Below are 23,497 nucleotides of genomic sequence, written 5' to 3' on the forward strand. Positions count from 1 at the left end.
TGGGATTTAAGGTCCTTCCAACCCAAACCATTCCATGACTCTGTTCTGGGATTCCTTACAAGGACTTGCTGAAATCCTTGAACTCTTCTGGAATTTCAGCATCAACACCAAAAAGTTTGCTCCTGCATTTTACTGGGAGCTGCTGATGTTTTCCAGACCCCTTTTACAGGAGGAGACCTCCAAGGGCTGGAGAAGCTCAAGCATAAAAAAAAAAAAGAAATTTCCTGCTCAATTTACTGGAAAAAACCTGAACTGCAGCCGGATCCCTTCGGTGGAAATCTCTTTTTACTGGGACTTTAATCCACTTTAGCAAAGACAAAAGGCCAAGTGGAGCCAGTTTATTACATGTGAAGGAAAAGAATATTATTAATTTGCCTATTTTATTCTTCTTACCATTTTATTTTGTCATTACTGCTGTAATCAGTTCCTATTTATGCTCTGGCTGTTTGATAGTTTTAAATACCATTTTTTCCTTACAATTATTTTCTGGCCAGCCTTGAAAAGAAGTCAAATGAGGATAATTGCTCCTGCTCTTTGATGAATTTCTTGGTTCTGGTATTTGAAAATGCAAGATGATGATGGTGCTTATTTGCTTCTGTGTTTTGCATGGGAAGATTTCTTAGAAATTGGGAGAAAAAAACCAACTCACTTCCATGGACCTAAGGCTGAAATTGCCTTAAAATCACCTTTTCCCATGATTTTTCACCAGATTTTAAAAAGCACAAGGAGATTTTTGTGACAACAATTCAAAGTGAGGACAAAATTGTGGATTTTTGCTTATTTTGCCTCAAATTAAGTCTGCTCTGCCCCGGCTGTGGGAAAATTCACAGGAGCACAGTGGAAGGGATGGTTTGCACATCTGACCCTGTGACACCCTGTGGCATCTCCTTACCCTGCTCCATGGCCACTCACAGAGCTCTGCTTTGGGGACAAAAAGCAACGTTTAGGTCAAGGGATTGATGCCCAAAGGGATGAGGCCCTGGAGGAGGAGGCAAGGGAGGAATCAGATTTTGGGAGATGGGAAGAGGGGCTGAGTGGATTGGTGGCTTGTAACCCATGAGATTTAATAAATCCATCTCAAAGCAATTTTATACATAAATCCCAGGATATTCTGAGTTGGGAGAGACCCACAAGGGTCAAATGCAGCTCTCAAGTGAGGAACCCATACAGGGACAGAATTTCCATCCTCAGGGAGCTCCAGAGGGGCTTGGCAGCCCCTAAACCTTGAACAGGGATGGTTTGCAGCCCCTAAATATTGTATAGGGGATGGTTTGCAGCCCCTAAATATTGGATAGGAGGATGGTTTGCAGCTCCTAAATGTTGGACAGGGGTGCTTTGCAGCCCCTAAATCTTTGATAGGGGGTGCTTTGTATTCCCTAAATTTTGGACAGGGGTGCTTTGCAGCCCCTAAATCTTGCTGGGTGATGTTTGCAGCCCCTAAATCTTATATAGGGGGGTGCTTTGCAGCCCCTAGGTCTTCGACAGAGAGGTGGCTTGCAGCCCCTAAATTTTGGACAGGGGATGGTCTGGAGCCCCTAAATCTTGCAGGGGGTGGTTTGCAGCCCCTAAACCTTGGATAGAGGCTGTTTTGCAGCCCCTAAACCTTGGACAGGGGGTGGTTTGCAGCCCCTAAATACTCTATAGATGTTACTTTGCAGTCCCTAGGTCTTGGACAGAAGGGTGGCTTGCAGCCCCTAAATATTGTATAGGGTGTGGTTTGCAGCCCCTGAATCTTGGACAGGGGGTGGTTTGCAGCCACCATCCCTTGGATACCCCTCTCCAGCACAACAGGGCTGATTTAGGGACCTTTTGGCACCCAAATCCACCCCAACACTTCATTTCCTGCTCTTATTTCCCACAGTGCTCTCAGGGTGGAACCGATGTTGTGCCCATGGCAAGTCCTGGCAGATCAGATCCAGAGCTGGACATGCCAAAAGTGCTGGGTGTTCTTAAAAATGGGATTTTTGATGAATGGGAATATCACCAGAACCCAAAACTCAGGTACTAAGAACTGAGAATCCAGTCCCTGTAGGATTGAGTAAGCAAGGCCTGGGAAAGCTGGGATTGAGCTCCTGCAAAGGTGGCTCTACCCAATCAATCTCTATTTGTACTTTCCCCTAAGGAATATTTTTTTTAGTTTTCTAGTTTAATATTATTTTCCCAACCTGTGGAAATGGATTTCTGTAACAGCAGGCATCAATGGCATGGATGGATGTTCTGAAAACATTGATATTTTCCCTGCCTGCATCAATCCAATCAGGTGCTGGCAGAGAACAGCATGACTTGGATTTTCTTGATCACGATGTTCACGTTGCCAGTGTCCTCAGGAGGTGACAAAGCTGTCCCTGGGCTGAGCCTGCTCAGGACTCGCGTTGGCTGTGCTGCCTCAGGTGCTGTTTCCTCCCTGCCCTTGCCAGTCCTGCTCCCAGCACTGACTGTGGCTCCCCTAAAGCTCCTTCCAGCCCTTCCCACGGGGTTGGATCCCCCACCTCTGGCATTTTCCTGTGCCAACACAGGGTCAGCTGTGCCTGAAGAGGAATTTTTTGCACTCTGTGACACACAGGATTTGAGTTTTTTTAATTCCATGAGGTAATGGATTACAGTTGCAGCCAGATCCAAGGGAATCATTTATCACCTGCCCCAGCCTCCCCTCCTAAGCAAGCTCCACCAAATTTGCACATCCAGTGCCTTCGAATTGTCCCTTTGTCCCCCTTCCTCTGCTCTGAGCTCCATTTATTGTGCTGGTTACTGAACATCATTTCCTAAGCATCAGGAGCTGGTTGTTATCCAGTGTTCTCCAGGCTCTGAAGAGGCACCTTCACCTTCCCACCTGGAGCTGGGAATTGCTTTGTGATTGATGGACACCAGGGATCTCCTTTAATAACAGGCTCATCATTGCAGTGCTGGGGAGGGATCGTTCATCATCTGCCTCACAACGTCCTGCATTGCTTTGGAGCTCCAGAAATGTCCTCTCTTGTATTCAGGGCACCCTGACAAAGGCAAGGAAAGATCAATCTGACTCCATCTTCTTAGAAGGCTCATTTATTATTTTATCCCTATAATATCATGGTGGCTCAGAGGGTTGGGATGATCTGTGGTATTTTCAGGGTCCCCTATTGTTGGGAGGAAATGATGAATCTGACTCTATGTTCTTAGAAGGCTAATTTATTATTTTATGATACTTTATTGTATTAAATTATATTATTACAATATTATATTATTTATTATATTAAAGAATATTATACTAAAGAATAGAGGAAGGATGCTTACAGAAGATTATAAGATAATAATGAAAAACTCGTGACTGCTTCCAGAGTCCTGACACAGCTTGGCTGTGATTGGTCATTAAGGAAAAACAATTCACATTAAACCAATCAAACAATGACCAGCTGGTAAACAATCTCCAAACACATTCCAAAGCAGCAAAACACAGGAGAAACAAATCTGATAATTATTGGTTTCTTTTTTCTCTGAGGCTTCTCAGCTTCCCAGGAGCAAAATCCTGGGCAAAGAGATTTTTCCAGAAAATATGACAGTGACAGTCCTCCTCCACCAAAGGGATTCACCTGAGCAGATTTGTCTGGCCACAGTTCCTTTTTCATTTAGTGAACTCTTTTCTGAAGGATTTATTTAGGATGAAAAAGTGAGGCTGGTGTGGAGCTGCTGGTTCATGCAGCCCCCAGCATTTCTCTGCTCCACCAGAGGGACCTGAGCAGATTTTTCTGACCACAGCTGGTTTTTCACCTGGTGAACTCTAACCTGCAGGATTTATTTTGTGGTTTCTCTGGATGAAAAGTGAGGCTGGTGTGGAGCTTGTGCCTCATGCAGCCCCCATCATTTCTCTGCTCCACTAGAGAGCAGATTTGACTGACCACAGTTGGTTTTTCACCTGGTGAACTCTACCCTGAAGGATTTATTTAGGATGAAAAACAAGGGTGATGTGTTGGTTCTATCACTGTTTGCAATGTTTGGCTGAACACAGGAGGTGTGTTTGATTCGAGCCCATTGCTTCACTCTTCTTTTTGTGTGATTATTTTTTGTTTGTTTGTTTTCCATTTAGCATTTTCCTTGCTTTGTTGTTTCTGGAGGTGAGTTCTGGGTTTGTTCAGCCCCTCTGTGTCGTTTGCCCTGCTCAGCCTCTGCACCTGAGGGACTTCACAGAGCCAGGGGTCCTTAGGGCAAACCATTGGTGCAGCTTCCTTGGCAGCCAGACCAGGGACAAGGGGACAATTCCAAGGCCCTGGATGTCCAAAGCACTTCTTGGTGCCACTGCCAGTGGAAGGAAGAGCCTTTTGGGGGTCACACAAAGACCCCAAAGCAAAGTTGGTGTTTTTTCCTGCTTCTGCCTGGCCTGATGCCTGAACTCCCCATGTTTGGGTTCCTGTCTGCCTTCCCTGTCCCAGCCAGAGCTGCACCAATGGCCCGTACAAAAGGGGCTGCCATGAGCTCACCCTGCCCCAGGCAGGGCACACCTGGGGCTCAGCTGGCACCCACAGCATTCCCCAGTGCCCTTCTCTCACCTTTGCTTGGGGAAAGCCTTTTTCAGCACCTCTAAATTTGTAGGAGCCTGCCAGGTAATCGGCCACACTTGGAGGAACTTTTTGCACTCCGTGAATTATGAGGTTTGGGGTTTTATTAATTCCATGAGGTAATGGATTAGAGTTGTAGCCAGGTCCAAGGAAATAATTTAATCACAGGTGTGAGGGGTGAGTTTTGGGTGGGAGAAGAACCTGGGTGGTGCATGAAACCTGGTGGGCAGTGCCAGAGATAGCTCCTGGACGTGGGCACCAGACCTAAGCACAGTTTGTCACACTGCCCACTGCTGTTCCAGTTACCTGTGCTTCCCAGGACAACTTCCCAGCTTCCAAGGACCTCCTCCTGCTGTCTCCAGGACTGGTTTCTGCTGGTCCCACTGGGCTTGTTCACAGAACTGGTGCTGTGATTGCAGTCCCACAGGGGGCCAGTGCCTGTCAGTGAGAGCAAGACAGAAAAGCCACCAGAGGTGGCACCTCAGTCCCTTCACCCTGACCCCTGTGGCCCTTTTGTACAGGTCTGGGGATGCAGGGAGGGGGGAACTGCTCTGTTTCTCCAGGTTTTCCATCTCGGAGGTTCCATGTTTTCCTTCTGTCTCGGGAGTACCGTGGTGATTTCCACATCTCTGTTGGGCTCTGGGCACCCAACAGGACCCAGCAAGAAGCTGCTGAACACCCAGCCCATGCCCTGTGCTCTGCTGGGGGGTGTAGATTAGAAGAGGTGTTCTTTTCCTCTTGCTGGTTGTGGTTTCTTCCCTCTGCTCCTCCCCTGGAGTGTGTCAGTGTGTGAGGTTCTGATTCCTCCCGTGGGTTTTCCTCTCTGTTCTCACCATCGGTGTCACCCACAGCCACTCTCTGGGCTCTGTCCCTCCTTCCTGGTAAGTAGAATCTGGTGAAAATCAACTCCTGCTGTCGTTTTGCCCTGGAAAAGGAGGCTGGGCTGGCTCTGTGGTTTCACACATGGTGGTTCCAGGCAAATTTATGGTTTGAAAAAGGCCGATCCAGCCACAGGAGCAGAGCGGTGAGCCTGGAGCGCTGCAGGACTTGTGTCACATTCCCTGCACAGGTGACAAGGACAGAGCGTGGCCTTGATCCGGCCCAGCACCAAACGAGGCAGGGAGACACACAGAGGCTCATCCCAGCCTCCCACGGAGGGATGTGCATCTGCTTTCCACAATTTCCAACAATTAAACCCAAAATCCCCACACGTACTGCACGGTGCTGACTCCCAGGTCAATCAGGGCAAGTTTTCCCAAAGGAATTCCTTGGTTATGCCCTGGACTCAGGGGCTTGTTCTCTGCAGGATTTTGTTGCCAAAGAGTAAAACAGTTCCCAGCTTGAACAACCTGGAAATTATAATTTCCTTGGTTAGCATGCAGGACATGCCACCCCCACTCTGCCTCTGCTCCTGTTTCATTTGGCACCAGACAAATACAGAAATCCTGGGGTTTAGGTAAAACACTTCACCTGGCTGCTCAGCTCATTATTTGCTTCAAGCAAAACTTTTATGATGCCTTCCATAATTTTTCTTATATTTACTCCAGGTTTCTGAACCTCTGGATTTTGTGTTATATGCAGTAACTGAGCCAATATTTCTGTTCAGAACAATCCATTAATTTTAATAAACGTATATTTAAACCTCTACTTCTATGATACCCAGAGAATATTAGATTTTTACTGGGCCTTCTGGTTGGCTAGAATTGATTGTTAACAGATTTAAACGCTCATGAAAGCAGGAGGAAAAATGCTGCAACTGAAAAGGCAAATCAGGAGGCGAAGGGATTTTATTTTCAGTCTTGGGGAGGGTTTTTGGAATGCTGTAGATTGATAAAAATGATCATTAGAGCTGGGAAAAAATTAATGCCTCAAGCCAAGATCAATCAGGATATTTAGAATCCTGGTTTTCTGTGGATTGCCTGCCTTTTCTGTGCGATTCAGTGATTTCCATATTTAGAACCCCCCACAGAAATGGTGTGGAGGAGATGGAGGAGAATCTACAAAATTCCTTGAGCTGCAGGAAGCTCCTTTCACCCCTGGGCCCTGCCCCACTGGAGCTGCAGCAGGGCTGAGGTTTTTAGGCCCAGTGACCCAATTTTGGGCAGTCTGAGCCAGGCCCATCCCAATCCCTGTCTGAGGAGAGAGGTGGGTGCCTCCTGAGGCAGGGACTGAGGAGAACTTGTGTGGCATCAGCTGCTGGAGCTCAGGTGGATTTTGGAGCCTGGGGTCCTCTCTCCAGCCCTTGCTCCGTGCTAAAGCTTCCTCCTGGTGCCAGGAGCAGGAATTAGCAAATGGAATCCTCTTGGAAATGAGGATTTGCAGCACAATCCCCCCATGGCTGCAGCCAGGCCTCCCCAGGGTGGCAGAGGAGGCTCCTGCAGGACTTTGGTGATGTGAGTACCAGGGAGCCACAGAGCTCCATGCTCATTGTGTGCCTCTTGGTCACCTCTTCCTTTTGCCTCCCTTTTGGACTCTTTGGTTGTGTCCTCATTCTCCAGAGGGTGGTGTGTCCATGGTTTCCACAGCCCTGGAGCTTGCCTGGTCTCCTCCCCGTCTGCACCCAACAGGACGCGGCCTGTACGAGTCTCCTCCCGATGTCTTTTATGGTTTCTCTGCCTGTTTGGTTTGGTTTGATTTTCCTTTTGGTTTGGTTTTTTTTTTTTTTTGGTTTTCTGGCTTTTTCTTTTCTCACTTTTTGTTTTCTTTGTTTGTTTTGTTTTTTTGCATGTGCAGTTTTGTAAAGCAAACTCGAGGTACTGTATCTCGCAGCTCGTCAGTCTCCAGCGTAAATTCACCGTGAGTTGCTCTCTGTTACGATATTCACTACGTGGATTTCTCATTTAGAGCTCTGTCAACCTCCCCCTTCTCCTGGTGCCTTCACTCTCCCTGTGTTCTTTTTCCCCAAAAAATCATTCCCATCATTGTGGAAAGCCTCCAGACCAACATCCAGGGAAAGGACTGGAAGGTGTCATTGTCATTTGATGCTTGTGATTTGTGAGCAACTCTTGTGTTCCATACATTGACTGTGACTTTTCCCCCTCTTCCTTCCTCCATTTTTCTCCCTTAGTTCCTTTCCATTATTTCTCCTGAACTGTTCTCCTCTCTTCTCCTGTCTCCCCTCATTTGATGGTTTGTCTTGTTCTCACTTGTATTTCTTTCTGTTCTCTGTGTTTATTCTGTGCTGGGCTGTTGGCTTTGATGTTCCACCAGTGTTTGCACTCTGGGTTCCGTGGGAGAACCAGGAGAGCTCTCTTGGAGGGAAAACTGGAGGAGGACTTCAAAAGAATTCTGGAAACGGGGTCCAAGTGAGACTAAATTGGAAAACTCTTGAAAAGCTGGTTATGTCTTTGCTCACTGACCTTCTTGAGCTGGAGCTTAAAGCGACTGATTTTGTCCTAATGAGGCTCTTGGCTACTCCTCTGGAGCTGGAGTTGAGCAAACACAGTGGAAAACTCTCACTCCATGTGCTTCCTCCCAATCCAATCCTGCTGGCTGTGCTGTGGGTCAGGGTGTGCTTTGACACCAACAGGTTGGTAAAAACATCATTACTGCTGCTGACTAACCCCAAAAACTCCTCATCAGCTCTTGTCCCACCCCCACGAGTGGCCTTTGGGTTATCCTTTAACTGTGTGACCTTGTCTTTCTTCTTTAATGCTTTTGGAGACTCAAGTAAGTGCAATTCCAGCCTGGGGGTTTGTCCTGGCCCCACAGCAGGCACCAAGGTACTGTGAAGCCAAGGAGCTTTTCCAGCAGTTTTTCCAGCAGCCTTTCCTCCCTGATATTCCCCTGGGTGTTTGGGGGCTCTTTATGCACTGGTGGGGCTTGGACAAGTTGGGATTTAAAATATGTTGATGCTTTGTGTGAGTTTAACTTCTGTGACCAAGACTGAGCTGTTGTGACTGCCCAAAGTAGGTGTGACCTGTCTGTGTCCAGGTCTGATGGCTCACAGGGAAAATTGGGGGAATAAATGAGATTTAGTCATCTTTTGGATCATTTCTTCCAGTGTATTTCCTGGCTGCTGGGAGTTTTGACAGGCAGAAAGGTGCAGAGAGGGCTCAGATGCACTTTGGGTGCCTCCCACCCTGACAGGGGGGGACAGAATAGAGAAAAGGAGGTGCTGGGAGCTGCCTTCAACCCAAAATTCCAATTTCCCCCAGCAGAAGTTATCCCAAACTGTTCCCAATCAATGTTTTCCAACTAGCCTTAAAAAAAAAAATACAGATTTTTGTCTTTTCCGAATTTCCAGAGGCAGAGTTGCCTTTTATAAAAGGATGAAATCAAAGTTCAGGTACCAAAATCCTTTTGGAAGGAAGATTTGGCCACATTTTGAGGCATTTTTCATTGGGGTTTGTTGTTAAATCCCCACCAGAACAGAGACCCTGAAATTTAACTGCTGTGACCAAGGCTGAGCTTTTGTCATGGCCCAAATTAGGTGTGACCTGTCTGTGCCCAGGTCTGATGGCTCACAGGGAAAATTAGGGGAACAAATTAGATTTAGTCATCTTCTGGATCATTTCTTCCAGTGTATTTCCTGGGAGCTTTGACAGGCAGAAAGGTGCAGAGATGGATGAGCTGAATGTGCTTTTTTTCCTCAGTGAGTTTTAAGGAGCGTTTTCCCCAAAACCTCCAGAGAGATAAAATATTTGGCTTTGTGCACACCAACCCCAAAGTGAAATATCCCATTGTGTTTTCCAAGTGGAAAATGGAAATGTGGAGTTTATGAACCCTGAGTTCATGAACAGAAAATAGGATTTGAGTGGAAAGGTTTTGTTGTATTTTAACAACAAATTCCCTTTTATCTGAAACACAGAATTTCACAGCCAGTGTGTAATGTGTGGTTATTTTTAACACTGAATTATTATCTTTCCATAGGCTGCTTTCATTCATTATTTACTGCAGCAAAATATTAAGGATTTCCATGAAGTGCAGCAGTGATTTCAAAGGTTATGGGAACAAAATCTTGAATCATTAAGGAGCACCCTAAGATTAGAATCTGACTAAAAATACACTTTCCTTTCTTAAACAAACCACACAGTGCTTGCAGGTTTTATTTATACCAATATTAGTCATTGATTCATTAATATGAATTTTATTTGATTCTCCAGGAATTGCAGGGTTTTCTTTCCAGCCACAGGCAGGAGTTGCTTGGTGGTATCTTAACCCAAGGAACACCAGTGGAGCTGGTACCAGCAGTGATATCTACAACATCTCCAGCCTGGAGGGTCTGGGGAGGGAGCAGAGCCTTCAAAGAGTTCCAAATACTCCTGAAAATAGGGAGGGGGAGTAAAACAGTGAATTACCAGCAGTGTTTGTGGGATGTTGGCAAGTCAGGAGTGATTTACAGAGCAGTTTCCTTAATGGCTTCAGGAGCATTTTAAGCAGCCAGCAGTGAGCAGGGTTCAGATGAGCAGTTGGCTTTATGTTTTTTGTGGAATTTTATGGGTTTTATGGATTTTTGGTTTTTTTGTGAAGCAAATATTTGTTATCACAAATCTTCTTTTTGATCAGTTAAGACAAGCCCTGCCCTGCTCATGCTGTAGCTGGGCTGTGCCTGTCCTGATTTGTGCAGAATTCACTGCCCCAAATGAAAGGGGAAGCAGAGGAATTAATTTTTGCCCTGTTGATGTTCTTCCACCTCCTCCAAACCCCTCCTGTTGCTGCATCTCCTCCTGGGCAGGGGGCTGGGCTGGAGCCCTGCTTTGCTCTAAGGGGTGCCATCAATCAGCTCCCAGGCTGTCCCTGTTCCCAGGGAGCACCAGGAGAGGAGGAGCTGCCACAAATCCCCAGCTCAGTGGCTGTGGGGACCCAGAGAGAGCCAGGACTGGGTAAATCCAGCTGGACAAGCAGCTGCCACTTCTGCTGCTGCTCTGGCTCTGCAGTTCCCAGCGCTGTCCCCATGGGGCCCATGTGCTCAGGTGCTTTGCCCCATTCCCACAGCAGCCCCTGAGCCCTGGCTCTGGCTCCTGGGTGGTGTTTTTGGGATGACAGGGTTTGGAAAGATAGGATTTGGAAACACAGGATTTGGGATGACAGGATTTGGAATGCAGGATTTGAGATGCTCCTCACTGGTCAGGTGCGGTGGTGTTATCAGGGATCCCAGGATGAGGGAAAAGATAAGAATCTTGACTCCATGTTTCAGAAGGCTAACTTACTATTTTATTATATATATTATATTAAAAGAAAATGATCTATTAAAACTATGCTAAAGAATACAAGAAAGGATTTCATCAGAAGGCTTTAAAGGAATAGAAAGGAATGATAATAAAATCTTGTGACTGATCAGAGAGTCCGAGCCAGCTGAATGTGATGGGCCATTAATTAAAAACAACCACATGAGACCAATCACAGATGCACCTGTTGCATTCCACAGCAGCAGATAACCATTGTTTACATTTCATTTCTAAGGCCTCTCAGCTTCTCAGGAGAAAAGATCCCAGCAAAAGGATTTTTCATAAAATATGTCTGTGACACTCTAGAGATGGAATTGAGCTCACAGGTGCTGCGTTTTCCTGATTGGGTTTTTACCACACTTTGTAAATATCCTGATTTGCCTTTTGAAAAATATTTTTGGAGTGTTTTCACTGTGGAAAGAGGAATGGCTGTGCAGGCATTGCCTCTGCAGCTCCTGCTCTGGAGCTGTTGGTGCCCAGAGCCAGCGGGTGGCTTTGTGCTGGAGAGTTTGGCACTCGCCTCCGTGCCTTGTGTCTGCGTTAAGGATGCAGCTCATTTCCAGGTGCTGGGAAATTCCAGCTTGGAATGTCAGTGCCTGATTTACCCAGGGATCTGAGCTGGGTTGATGTGTGCACTGCCTGCTTCCTGCAGGTTCTCAGGAGCGCAGTTCCCTGGCAGCACCTCTCACTTAGCCCTGAGTGATGGGCAGTGGGAAAAGCTCAGAGATCATTTAAAAGCTGATTTATGTCCTTGGTGGAACTGAAACACAAGTGCAAAACCCCTCCTGCAGTGGCACAGCTCATGTCAGAGCTGGGCTGAGGATCAGCTCTGAATCCCAACCTTCCTCCTCCTCGCCTCCAGCCTGATTGAAGGGATTTTCTTTCCTTCTTGGCTGCTGGCTTGGTTTGAACAGACAGGTATCTGCTAAGGAAGGCAGAAGCCTCTCTTGAAATGGAAAATGTAAACCCCCCTCCCTCTGAATTATGATGATTTTGAAATTAAAAGGCTCTCAGGCAAAGATACAGGAAGAGAATAACAGGTCTTTAATAGGAAAAACTAAAAATACAAATGCAATAGTGCAAAAAAAAAAAAGAAAACCACTGCCAGAGTGAGACCATGCCCTGCCCCCTGTGTGTCAGGGCGGTGTCCCAGCCCCATCCCATGGGGGCTCAGCCCTCCTGCAGTGCCAGCTGTGGCTCTGCTGCAGCACGGATCCTGCACAAGGGGGGAGTTTTCCTCTGCAGCTCCAGGGCTGCTGCAGATGGGCCTGGGCTCCCTCTGGCCATGCAGGGCAGCAGAAAGCTGCTCCTCTGGCAATGCAGGGGGCAAAGGCTGCTGTGCTGTGCCAGGCTCAGATTGGATCCAGGTAGGAATGCTTGGCTCCTGCCCTGGGCGCAGCATCTCCCCATGGGATGCTGGAATGGGATCAGCCCTGCAGGGACACTCAGTGGCCATGGACAGCAGAGATCTCCTGGAGGGAGGGTTGGCTGTGGGAGAGAGAAAGAAACAACTGCCCATGGACAGCAGAGAACTGCCCCAGCTCTGACAGATGGGGATAGAACACACAGCCCCAACCACATCTTGCATTTCCAACAGCTGGGATGGGCTCAGCACAGGCAGCAGGCACAGGCTGTGTCCATGGGAGCTGCCTGATGATTTTCTCACTGTTTTCCTTTCCGACACTGAGCTTTGTGTCCCAGCCCTGCTGGTTCCTGTCCCATGGCAAAGGAGCACAGGATGGAGCAGGGGGTGCTTGTGCTCCTCCCTCTGCTCTTGGGTTTTAGATAAACTGGAAGTTTCAGCACCAAGTCACTTGTCTAATGAATCATTAAGGCTGATTATCACCTGAGTGCTGCCCAAAGCACAGGACAAAGGCTGGTCCCACCCCAGGACTTTCACTATGGAGTGAGGAATATTCCCTAAGAACAGAGGTGTTTGTGGCAGCATTCAGGGAGCTCAGCCAGGCACAGAAAATCCCTCAGCTTTCCTGAGCCTGGCTTTGAAGAGATCTGTAGCCCAGTTGGGTTTAGCAGAGGTAAAACCCTGGGATGCCCATCCCAGGTAGCTCCATCCCTGTGAGAGCTCTGCAGAGCTTTCCCTGTGGCTTCCCATGGGAAATCCTTGGACAGGGCAGCAGGGCTGGGCAGTCAGAGGCTCTGCACATTCCTCATTCCTTCTCAAACCAAGGAAAGCTGTTGATGAGTGAGAATATTTTAATTTTTCATAATTTTGAGCTAAAGAAAGTGGTGAGTGCCCACTGTAATGGGGCTATTCATCCTTGAAGGGAGCTCTGCCTCGGGAGGAGCCTGTCCCCCCTTGAGTGTGGCATTTGGGATGAGCAGGGCTCTAAGCCATTTGTCCAGGACCTTCTGGTATTATTTACATTTAGAACTGTGATTTTTATCACTTGTTTTCCTGCCATGGTGCACATGGGGGACTCAGCTGCTGGACAACAAGTCCAGGACTTGGCAACACGGCATAGATATTTAATTTTGGTGATCGGCTCTGATTTTGGGACTAAATGAGGTTTCTTCACATCTGCCTAGGTGCTCTCATGAGGGCTTTTAGTGAATTTTTTCCTCTTTAGCAGCACCAGGCAGCAGCAACCTCAGTAAAGAAACAATTCCCCAGCAGAGCCCAGAGACACAAAACCCTTCTGACAGCTCCCACTGTGCCACATGAGCGTGGCTGGACGTCACCTCCCCGGGGTCTGTGCACGGTGACAGAGCCAGACAGTCCCAATCAGCACCAGAACACGCAAAAGCTGCTTTTTTCCACTGCCAGGGGAGCCCAAAAATGCGTAAGGAAGCTGTGTTTGCCTCCCATGTGGGCTCTGCTCCCTCCAGCTGCACAGCTCAGCCTGAGGTGTGGGGAATGGAGGTGTCAGAGCAGGCTGGGAGGGGGGAAAATGCCTTTCCTGGTTTTGCTAGAAAAAGTTTTACTAAGGAAATAATGGGTGCTGAGTCTCCATGAGGTTAAATCCAGAACTCACCTGGCAGCCAGCGAAAAGCAGAGTTTGGCTTGAGGTTTTTAGGAGGAAAAGAAAAAGTTGTCCCTTCACAAACTTCAAACTCTGGTTGGGTTTGTGGTCGCTTTGAATGTGGTGGTGAGAACCCAAATGCTGTGCTGAAAAATCCAAGCATTCAGGCCACTGCAGAGGAGGTGTCCTGGCCACAAGAGGTGACAGAGATGAGCACGTGTCTCCAGGTGGTGCCATCTCATCTTCATGTTGGGATACTGAGATGGGGAAGGGTCTGGAGGGGCCACACAAGGAGGGACTGAGGGCTCTGGGGTTGTTCAGCTGGAGCAGAGTGAGGGCAGAGCTCCCCGGGGCTGCAGCTCCTCCCGAGGGGCAGCTCCATCTCTGCTCTGGGCCAGGGACAGGAGCCAGGGCACGGCTGGGGCTGGGCCAGGGCAGCTCAGGCTGGAGCTCAGGGCAAGGCTCTGCCCCCAGAGGGTGCTGGCACTGCCCAGGCTGCCCAGGGAGTGGGCACGGCCCTGAGGCTGCCAGAGCTCCAGGAGCCTTTGGGCAGCGCTGCCAGGGGTGCCCAGGCTGGGGGGGCTGGGCAGGGACAGGGGCTGATGATCCTGATGGATCCCTTCCAGCTCAGGATCTTTCATGGATCTCTGTGTGGCTCTCCCACATTTCCTGGTGCACAGGACAGTTTTCATTTCCTAGTTGTACTTTTCCATTCTCCATTGATGTGTGGGCTGGCTGGTCCACGCTCACCTGGAAGGATGCTGTGGATTTAGAGCAGTTTTAAACCTGTTCCTGAGCCAGCAGGGCAGCACAGCTGGAAAACAAGCCCTGGGGCTGGCTGGAAGGGGAAGGGGCTGGTGCATCCTCAGGGACAGGTTTGATTTTCCCTGCTCCTCCTGCTGATCTAACTTCTCTTGCTCACCACTAATTTCCTCATCCACATATTTCCAGGTGGGGAGAAAAGTGCTGCTAATTTTGGGAAGCTTTGCGGGCTGTTCCAAGGCTCTGGCTGGGGTGTGTGATTTTTGTGTGCTGACGTTTTAATCCTTCAGACTATTCCCGAGGCTTCCACATTTCCGAAACGCAGAATAACGCCTTTCCAGAGGGCTGATCTCATAGTGTGTGGGCAAACTAACACGGATGATCCTGCTGGCTTTCCCTGCTTATGTTCTCTCTCCATCCCTGTTACTCCTTTGGTTTGACCCTCTAATTCCCCACCTCAGCTAAAAATCCCGTTTTTTTAGGGAATTGGCGCAAAGTTGGGTGCTGACTTATCACCTTTCTCCCGCCCTTAGCAAGCAGCAGAATTCCTCCAAATCCAAGTCAGTTTGGGAGCAGAGGACGAGCCAGATCCGGATGCACAACTTCCGAGCCAGCTGCGAGGCGCTGTACAACGAGCTGGACCCCGAGGAGCGCGTCCGCTACGCCACCACCCTGCACATCCGTCCCGACATGAAAACCCACCTGGACCGGCCGCTGGTCGTGGAGCCCCGCAGCGAGGGCAGGAACAACCTCACCAAGCTGAGCCCCGTGGATGTCCAGGAGGTGGTGGAGCACCCCAAACCCACCTCTGCCGATGGGGCAGAAGCGCCAAGGAAGCACCACCGCCATCGGGAGAAGGAGAAGCTGGGAGAGCAGGAGAAGGGAGATGTCACCAAGGAGGAGAGCGGCGAAGCCGGGGCTGGCACCAAGGAGGAGCGGCACCGGCAGCACCGGAGCCGCAGCAAGGAGGTGGAAGGGGGCAGCAAGGAAGGGAAGAGCGACCGTAGCAGGGGGCAGGAAGGGGGCAAGAGGCACCACCGGCGGGGCTCGGTGGACGAAGGGGGTGAGAAGGAGCACCGCAGGCACCGCAGCCACCGGCACTCCTCCGACCGGCCCAGCAAGGAGGGCAACGGCACCGCCAATGGCGCCCGCGGCGAGCGGCGCTCCCGGCACCGCGGAGGGTCCCGCTCCGGGAACAGGGATGGAGAGCCCGGCACCAAGGGCGACAGCGGAGAGGAGCCCCACCGGCGGCACCGGCTCAGGAACAGGGCCCTGTCCACCTACGAGTCCGTGGAGAAGGACAGCGGGGAGAAGGAGGGGGAGGCTGGCGAGAAGGAGCACCGCAATCACCAGCCCAAGTGAGTGGGCGCTGCCAGGCCCTGCCTGGGTCGGTTCAGGGGTCACAAAGCCCCAGATGTGTTCCAGGAAATCCCTTATGGCCTCCCTGTGGCATTCCCTGCTGTCCCTCTGCCCACACCAGCTACCGCCACAACCTGCAGTGTAGGAGTGTCAGGGGGTGGGACAGTGGGGACAGATGGAGATGAGAGATCTCTGCAGCCAGATCTGGAACTTGGGGTTTATTGCAAAGGGCCTGAGTGCAGGGCCCTGCAGGGAGCTGCCAAACACAGCTCAGAGCAGGCTGAGAGAAGAGAGGGGGAGAGAGGATGAGAGGGTGAGGGTGTAGAAGGGTAAGAGAGCAAAAGGGTAAGAAAGCGAAGTTCCCGTTACAATACAATAAATCTTCTTCTGTGTTGAATATTCTGATTCTCACTAACCAATCTAGTCCAAGATACAAATCCTATAGCATTTCCATACACCCTATAAGAATCATTACATTACCATACTGTGTTACATTTTAAACCCTACAAACTCCTCTTTGGGCCCCTTCTGCCAAGCTGTAGGGTCTGCTCTGACCCTTGGGCCTGTCTGCAGGCAGAGGGTGTTGTTCCATCAAAAGGGGATCACCTTCAGCTGGCCATGCCATTGTTTTCCAGTTGTTCAGTAACTGAGGGATCTCAAAGCTTGCTTTCATTTCAATCTCGCCTATAGTTTCTATAATCTCACAGTCTTTTGCCAGACAATCATATTTATAAGGCTTTCCCGTTTCATCTTCCCCAACACTGCAGTTCTGTTTTGCCTCAATCAGCAGTGACAGAGGCTCCCAAAGACGATTTTGGTTCATAAAACAGCTTGCTGTAAACACCAACAGACCCTGTAGGACATCAAGTGGAGCAGAGAATTTCCCAGCTTCTGAAGGGAAATTTCCTTCCTTCTGAAGGAAGCTCCTGAGGGACATCTATTTAAATTTCAGCCAGGCTTGCTTACAGCCCTTTGATTTTCATTTTTAATGGGGAGCCTTCAGCTGCACCACCAGTTGTTCCAGCACATGGCCTCTTCCATTAAGAGCAACGATGGCCCCCATTTGCTTTAATTCTTATGTAAGTCAAGTGAGAAAAGCAGCCCTGGTGAAGCATTTGGAGTAGTTAATAAAGAAGGATAGATTGCCTTTTCAGCTTTATTAGTCTGATGGAAAAGAAATTGCACTGGGATTCTTTAGAATAGAGTTCATGTCACCGTGGAGAGCCGTGAGTGGCACTGAGATAATAATTTTCCTGTCTAAATTATCTTCCTTTCAGCTGAATTTCCAAACACTCTGCCTGCTGTTCAGTGTACTCATGTGCACGGGCTCACTTTCCTCCTCACTGGAGCAGAGCTGCTGCTGCAGAGGAGAGCAGGAGCCATTTAGCTGCTGATTGCCACGTTCCAGAATGGTTCCAAAACCGTTCCAAAAACGGGAAAAGAGAATCAGCACATTTAAATAAGGCCTGGGGAGAGCGTTAGGGAGCAGTGTGTGAGGATTCATCCAGCAGCTGTTCTGGGGAGTGGCTCGTGGCACTGCTACATGGTCCTGGCCTGGGAGCATCATTAAAGTGACCCCAGGGATGTCCAGTGCCACTGTCCCCTCCTAATGTTGGGATTGGGGTTTGGCCTGGGAGGTCTCAGAGAAAAAGATCCCAAATTTTGCTGTCAGAGGTTGTCCTGTATCGATGCAGGGCACCTTCAGCCAGGGAATAATGTGCTCTGACTCCATGATTCAGAAGGCTGAATAATTGCTTTATTAAGCTATTCTATATTGCATGCTAAAGAGATACTATACTGTACTATACTATGCTATACTAAAAGGATACTACAAAGCTACTAGAGAAAAACCCATGACTGTCTGAGACAGCCAGGACACAGCTTTGACCCAATTGGCCAAGGAATCAAAATAACCTTCACTGGTGTCCAACTAACAAATCACTTTGGGTAAACAATCTCCATAACACATTCCATGTGTGCCAAACAACAGGAGCAGGGAATAGAGATAAGAATTGTTTTCTGTTTTTCTCAGAGGTTCTCACTGCAAGAATTGTTTTCTCTTCTGCTCTGAGCTTCCCACTACCTTCCCCTGAAAAATCCTGGGAGAGAGAATTATGTCTCTATCTGTTCAGAGAAAGTGAACACCACAGTCCTGCAAAGGATTTGCATGGAGGAAACAAGCTTAGCATGAGGTGCAGCATCAGGGATGTGTTCTCTGAACCCTTCCTGGGCCATATTGAACAAATCCTGCTTTTTCCTAGGGAGAACCAGTGTGAGCTGGAGGCCAGTGGCAGTGGCAGTGGCCCTGGCAGTGTCCCTGTGCACACCCTGCCCAGCACTTACCTGCAGAAGGTGCCTGAGCAGCCGGAGGATGCCGACAACCAGAAGAACGTGACCAGGATGATTCAGCCCCCCCTGGACAAAACCACCACTGTGAACATCCCTGTCACCATCACTGCCCCTCCAGGGGAAACCACTGTCATCCCAAGTGAGTGCCTCTGTCCCCTGCTTTTCCTGCTGTGGAATTGCCAGGGAATCTAAATCTCCAAGGAGTGAGGGGGGCTTTCCTGGGTGCTGCCATCCTTGAGAGAGGCAGCCAGGGAACTTTGTGATAGAGGAGCTGTAATTGCCACATGGGCTGCAGGAACTCAGCAAGGGTTCCTGGTGGCTCTGGAAAACACCTGAGACTCCCTGGAGATGGCTCAGCCAGGCCACACCCTGTGTGTAAGGGAGAGGTGAGGGAGCAGGGAGAGCAGCATCCGTGTGTGACCCTGCTGCTGGCTCCTGTGGCATTCCAGAGCCTTTTACAGCCCTCTGCATCACACCTGGAGCAGATCCACCCTCCCTGTCCTTCTCCAGAGCTCTCTGCCTTGGGTCTGTCAGCACAGACTTACAGATGGTCCCAAGATCCTCGTGCCCAGCCAGCACCAGGCTGTTCCCACCACCTTGGTGCTGATCCCTGGCAGGGTGGGAACAGCCTGGAGAAGTCTGGAGAGCTCAGGAGAATCCCAGAGGGAAATCCAAGAGGTCCACATTAAACCTCTGGCTGTCAGGACTCTGCTTTCTGAGATCTGGCAGGGTCTCTGTGGTTTTTCACTCTGTTGTCAGCCACAAGATTTATCTTTTATTTTTTTATTATTTTTTCCCTCTTCTTTCTCCTTTTTTTCCTCCTCCTCGTCAATGGTAATTTTGCTATATTGCAATGCTGAGTTCCTGTCAATCACAATTTATCAGCCTCTCCCTTTCTTGGCCATTTCCTCTGGATCTGACTGGAGATCCAATAAGGAGTTTATTGAACATGTCACTCAAACACAAAGAAATGTCATTTTCTTGCAAAATAAAATAAAAAGTAATAACAACCCTGCACTGAATGCATTCCAAAGGGTGGGATTGTTGGACTTTGGGTCCTGGGAATTAATGGAAGAGCCTTTATACGTGTCTAAGAAGAGAATGTGCAGCATAAAATGTTACCCAGCTCATAGATGGGAAATTATCTTCAGTAAATTATCCCATAAACCCCCTGTAAGGGAAGTCAGGGTGAGAATTGGGGAATTTCCGACCTTTGGGAGGGAGGCTGGGAACAATCTCAGAGAAGGAGATCCCAAAACCTGCTGCAGGATGGAGCTGCTCACCTTTGCCTGTGGGGAACCCTGACCAAACCGAGGTGCACGATGCAGGCACAGCTCCGGAGAGTCCAAGAAGTCCTTTCCATGTCTCTTTTCCTATTTTTAGGAAATTCAGCAATCTCAGCCTTCAAATTATTAAACCTCATCCATGAATCTGCTCTTTCATGTGTTCCAAAGCCAGTTGTGCTCCTGCTCTATGGGAAAAAACCGAATTACGAGGCTGGCCAGACTTCCTTTCGATTTTATTTCCAGGATCCCGAGCTGATCCCTCTCCCTAAGCATTTGTGCTCCTTGGGATGGGTTTTCCAGCCCCGGTTTGGCAGCTCTGGGATAAATCAGCTCATGGTTTCATTTCCTGGCTGTTCTGCTCGGTGGCTCAGCAGCAGTGAGGGGCAGGGAGCGATAACGATCCGATGATTGTTCATCCCATTTAATCAGCACTTCCCAAGGCTGTTTGCTCTCCCAGCTGCACTGCTGCCATTTCCAGCTGTTCCAGGCAGCAGGACGCCTGCTAATCCATTTTTAACCCTCTCCTTTGTGTTCTCTCTGAATTCCCATTTCCAGTGAACAACGTGGAGTTTGAAAGCAAAACGGAGGAGAAGAAAGACGTCGATGACCTGACCAAAAATGGGCCTAAACCAATCCTGCCTTACAGCTCCATGTTCATCCTCAGCCCCACAAACCCGTAAGTTCCTTCCACACCAATCACGGGCTCCAGGTGCTTCAGAGCAGTAACATGAGTGGGATTTTCATCTCTGAAAACACACTGGGGCATTAAATAAAAGCTTATTTCTGTGGGTCAGATAATGCTGTTCTGTTAGTTTTCCTGTGGGGGATAAATTATCAGGACAGAGAAAAGAAAATGCTTTGGGCAGACCCTGCTGGTTTAGATCCCAAAAAGTGAGAGCACAGGTACAGTTGGGAAAAAATTTTATCAGGAACAACAGGTTGAGGAATATTCTCACACTGTTGGGGAAAGATTTTATCAGGGACAACACGTTGAGGAATATTCTCTTACTGTTGGGGAAAGATTTTATCAGGAGTAACAGGTTGAGGAATATTTGGATACCAGCAGATTCCTGCAGGTTCCTCAGCTGGAATTCCTGTTCTTTCCATAAAGTGGTTTGTATCACTGCAAACTTTGAACTTCTGAGAAAACCCGGATATTTTTTATTTGTCAAGGCTGAGAGTGGGATCTGCTGGGGTTGGGGCATTTCTTCCCCTTCAGGCAGTGCTGCCTCCTGGGGAGCTTTGGACTCCAAGCCTGGGAATTCTGAATCTGTTCCTCTGCAGGGCTGTGGGGTTGGAATTATTGTGGCATGAAGGGTGTGAGTCAGTTTGAGCATTTTAAGGAAGGGTGTTTGGAACTTCTGGATATCCCCTAGGAGCAGAGGTTTCTCTCTGGCTCAGGTAAACTTGTACTTGGAATTTCTCTCTGTCCAGACACCAAAGGGGAGCTCAGACCCTTCTTTGGCAGCTGGATTGAAGAGAAGGATGAGTTCTCCTCCTGCTGCTGAGGGCTGTGACATCCTGTACAGTCCTGGAACAAAACAGGCTCTGAGTTTTCAGATTTGACCTCCAAAAAGCCCCTGTGGTACCCCTGGACCCTGGGCAGGCTGAGCAGCATCCCAGCATCCCAGAATCTCCTGACTGAGCTGGGAGGGACCCACCAGGATCATTGATCTGGCTCCTGGCCCTGCACAGACACCCCAACAATCCCATCCTGGCCATCCCAGATTGTCCAAACGCTCCTGGAGCTCTGGCAGCCTTGGGACCATCACCTGGGGAGCCCTGTCTGGATGGATAGGGAAATTGTATTTCCCTAATATTTGGTCTTTTTGCTGTGAAATGACCACCAAAACTGAGGTGAGAAAGATGTGCTAAGGCAGCAGGGCTGGTGAGGAGTGAGGGGTGCTGAGCCCAGGGCTCTGAGCTGAGGGCTGGGCTGGGCTGGCAGAGAAGCAGCAAAATTTCCTTGTATCCTATGGCTGCTTCTTTTCTCTGCCCTCATCCCAGCTAGGACCTTGTGAGCCTCAGGATCTGGGGGTTCTTTCCGTTTCTTTGTTGTTTCAGCTTCCTCCAGCTTTCACATCCCCCCAGGAATAAAAAGAAAAAAAGAGCTGTGCTGAAAGACAATTGGAAAAACAAAGTTCACTGGCAGAAAAAATGTGTTACAAGCAATCCAAGGGGGAATACCAAGCCAAAGCCCAAACTCCAGGAATGTCAGCAGCTTGTTTGTCCTCTGGGCAAGGTGCAGAGCCAGCTGCATCCCCCAGGGGTTCTGTTTGCTGGGAACAGAGCTGAGAGCTCTTTCTGGGGTCAGAAGCTTTTTCCCACTCCAGTGCTGCCATCTCCCTTCCAAGCCCTGCTGGGATCCATGACCCAGGTGCTGCCAGAGGGGAAAACAGCTCAGGGAAGCAGAAATAAATTCCTTTTTTCCCCAAGTGGCACCACCCTCTTAGAGCACACAGGGCTGTGAAGTGATTTCTCAAGCCCCACTGGCAGTTCACAAATGCTCCCACATCTCACTGCTGGTTATGAACAGTGAGGGGCTAAAAATAGGGGCTTGTTACTGCTTTGATGAATTGAGTTTGATGCAGGAATTATGGCTACAAACGGTATTGGAAATGTTGCCTTTCACTTCTGTGGCTTCTCAGGGCATGGAGATGATCATCTTCTCCTGGCAGATTGAAAACCACAGTTAAGGGGTCCACAAAAGCACTTTTCTCCAGGTTATTTTCTATCACATTTGCTTCCCTGGTATTTGGAACTCGTTTTCCACTCTGAATCCATTAGCAAGCCAAAGAAAAGGAGTATGTAAGTAGATGTGAAAAATAGACTTTAATTCTCACTGCTCAGATATTTGCTTAGAGAAAATGGGATAGAGGAGCTGAAATACATTCTCAGATAACAAAGTTGTTGGCAAGTTAAATCTATAATTTGATTCTCAGGCTAAGTCCTTTATTCAGCTGACAAATATGGTGCAAATGCAGAGCTCTGTGTGCAATTAAGGATTTGGGAATTGTGGTCAGAAGGAATTATTAGCTGCAATTTGTGAAGACTTTTGGATTGCTTAGAAATGGGAGCATTTACCATTTTCCTTGGACACAATTTGTGAATAAAAAGATTAGGTGGAAGTAATCAAATCTATTCCTGTAAAGTATTTGTGCTGTAAAGTGAGAGTTGGAGTAAAGTGCAGGCAGAGAGAAATTGGTGGGAGGAACACTCAGAGCCACAAAGGCAGATTCAGCTGAGAGTCTCAACATTTTAAAGGGATTAGTTGACACTAAAAGGATTTCAAACCTTGTTTTGAGCTCACGGGGCGTAAACCTGGCAGTTCAGAGGGAGAAGGACGGGGGAGTGCCATAAACATAATTTGCAGAATTGAGTGTGGATGCTTGAAAGCTCTCAGTGCTCCTTTGACAGATGGGTGGAGAGATAAATAGATAGAGAAATAACTAGATAGGGAGATAAATAGATCAAGAGATAAGGAGATGAATGGATGTTGCTGCCTTGCAGAGGGAGCAGAGATCAGTGCAAGATGTTGAACTCCCTTTATTATCTCTCACCACAGATCTGCTGCAAACTGGAATTTCAAGCCTGTTTTTTAATTTCCTTCCCGTTGTTAGGAAAATTAATCCACAAACACCAGAGGTTTATGTCCAAAAAGGAGACAGAGGAGTCCTTTTACTTTATTCCAATAAAGGGAGAGGCCATGGGGCATTCCCGTGGGATCTCTCACATTTTTGGAGGATGCAGCCTCCTTTTTATCCCAATTTCCCAGCCACATTTCCCTTCTCTCTTTCCCCATTGGCTGAGGTATTTGGGAGCTTCAGATTTCCCAAAACACCTGATACCAAAGATTCCCCTCTAATGTATAACCTTCCCATTTAATTTTTATTTCTTACTGAATTTAGGGATTTTTCTTCCCCATTGTTTCTTTCATCGTTCAATATCTAATTTTGTTTATCAGCAAACCTAAAGTTTATTTGTAAAAGCAAATATCTTTTTCCATTCATCAATCATTTGTTTATCTCCTAGTGCTGGTTTTATCTACCAGCAGACCCACT

At 48.5% G+C, this 23,497-nt stretch overlaps 1 protein-coding gene across 12 annotated transcripts in view; it reads left to right on the top strand.

Annotated features, from left to right (window-relative positions):
- The window catches only part of CACNA1B (calcium voltage-gated channel subunit alpha1 B), a 316,045-nt gene that overhangs the window by 221,191 nt on the left and 71,357 nt on the right, over window positions 1-23,497 (top strand). For 8 of the 12 annotated variants that reach the window (XM_074556297.1, XM_074556286.1, XM_074556287.1 and 5 more), the window contains 4 exons: window positions 7,263-7,325; window positions 14,976-15,800; window positions 18,063-18,289; window positions 19,992-20,112. In XM_074556297.1, coding sequence (XP_074412398.1) covers window positions 7,263-7,325; window positions 14,976-15,800; window positions 18,063-18,289; window positions 19,992-20,112 — 1,236 coding nt within the window. The remainder of the gene's footprint in view (window positions 1-7,262; window positions 7,326-14,975; window positions 15,801-18,062; window positions 18,290-19,991; window positions 20,113-23,497) is intronic. The other 4 variants (XM_074556290.1, XM_074556292.1, XM_074556294.1 and 1 more) reach the window with 1 other exon arrangement.

The sequence above is a fragment of the Zonotrichia albicollis genome, chromosome 21 (genome assembly GCF_047830755.1).
Source record: "Zonotrichia albicollis isolate bZonAlb1 chromosome 21, bZonAlb1.hap1, whole genome shotgun sequence".
Taxonomy (NCBI): Eukaryota; Metazoa; Chordata; class Aves; order Passeriformes; family Passerellidae; genus Zonotrichia; species Zonotrichia albicollis.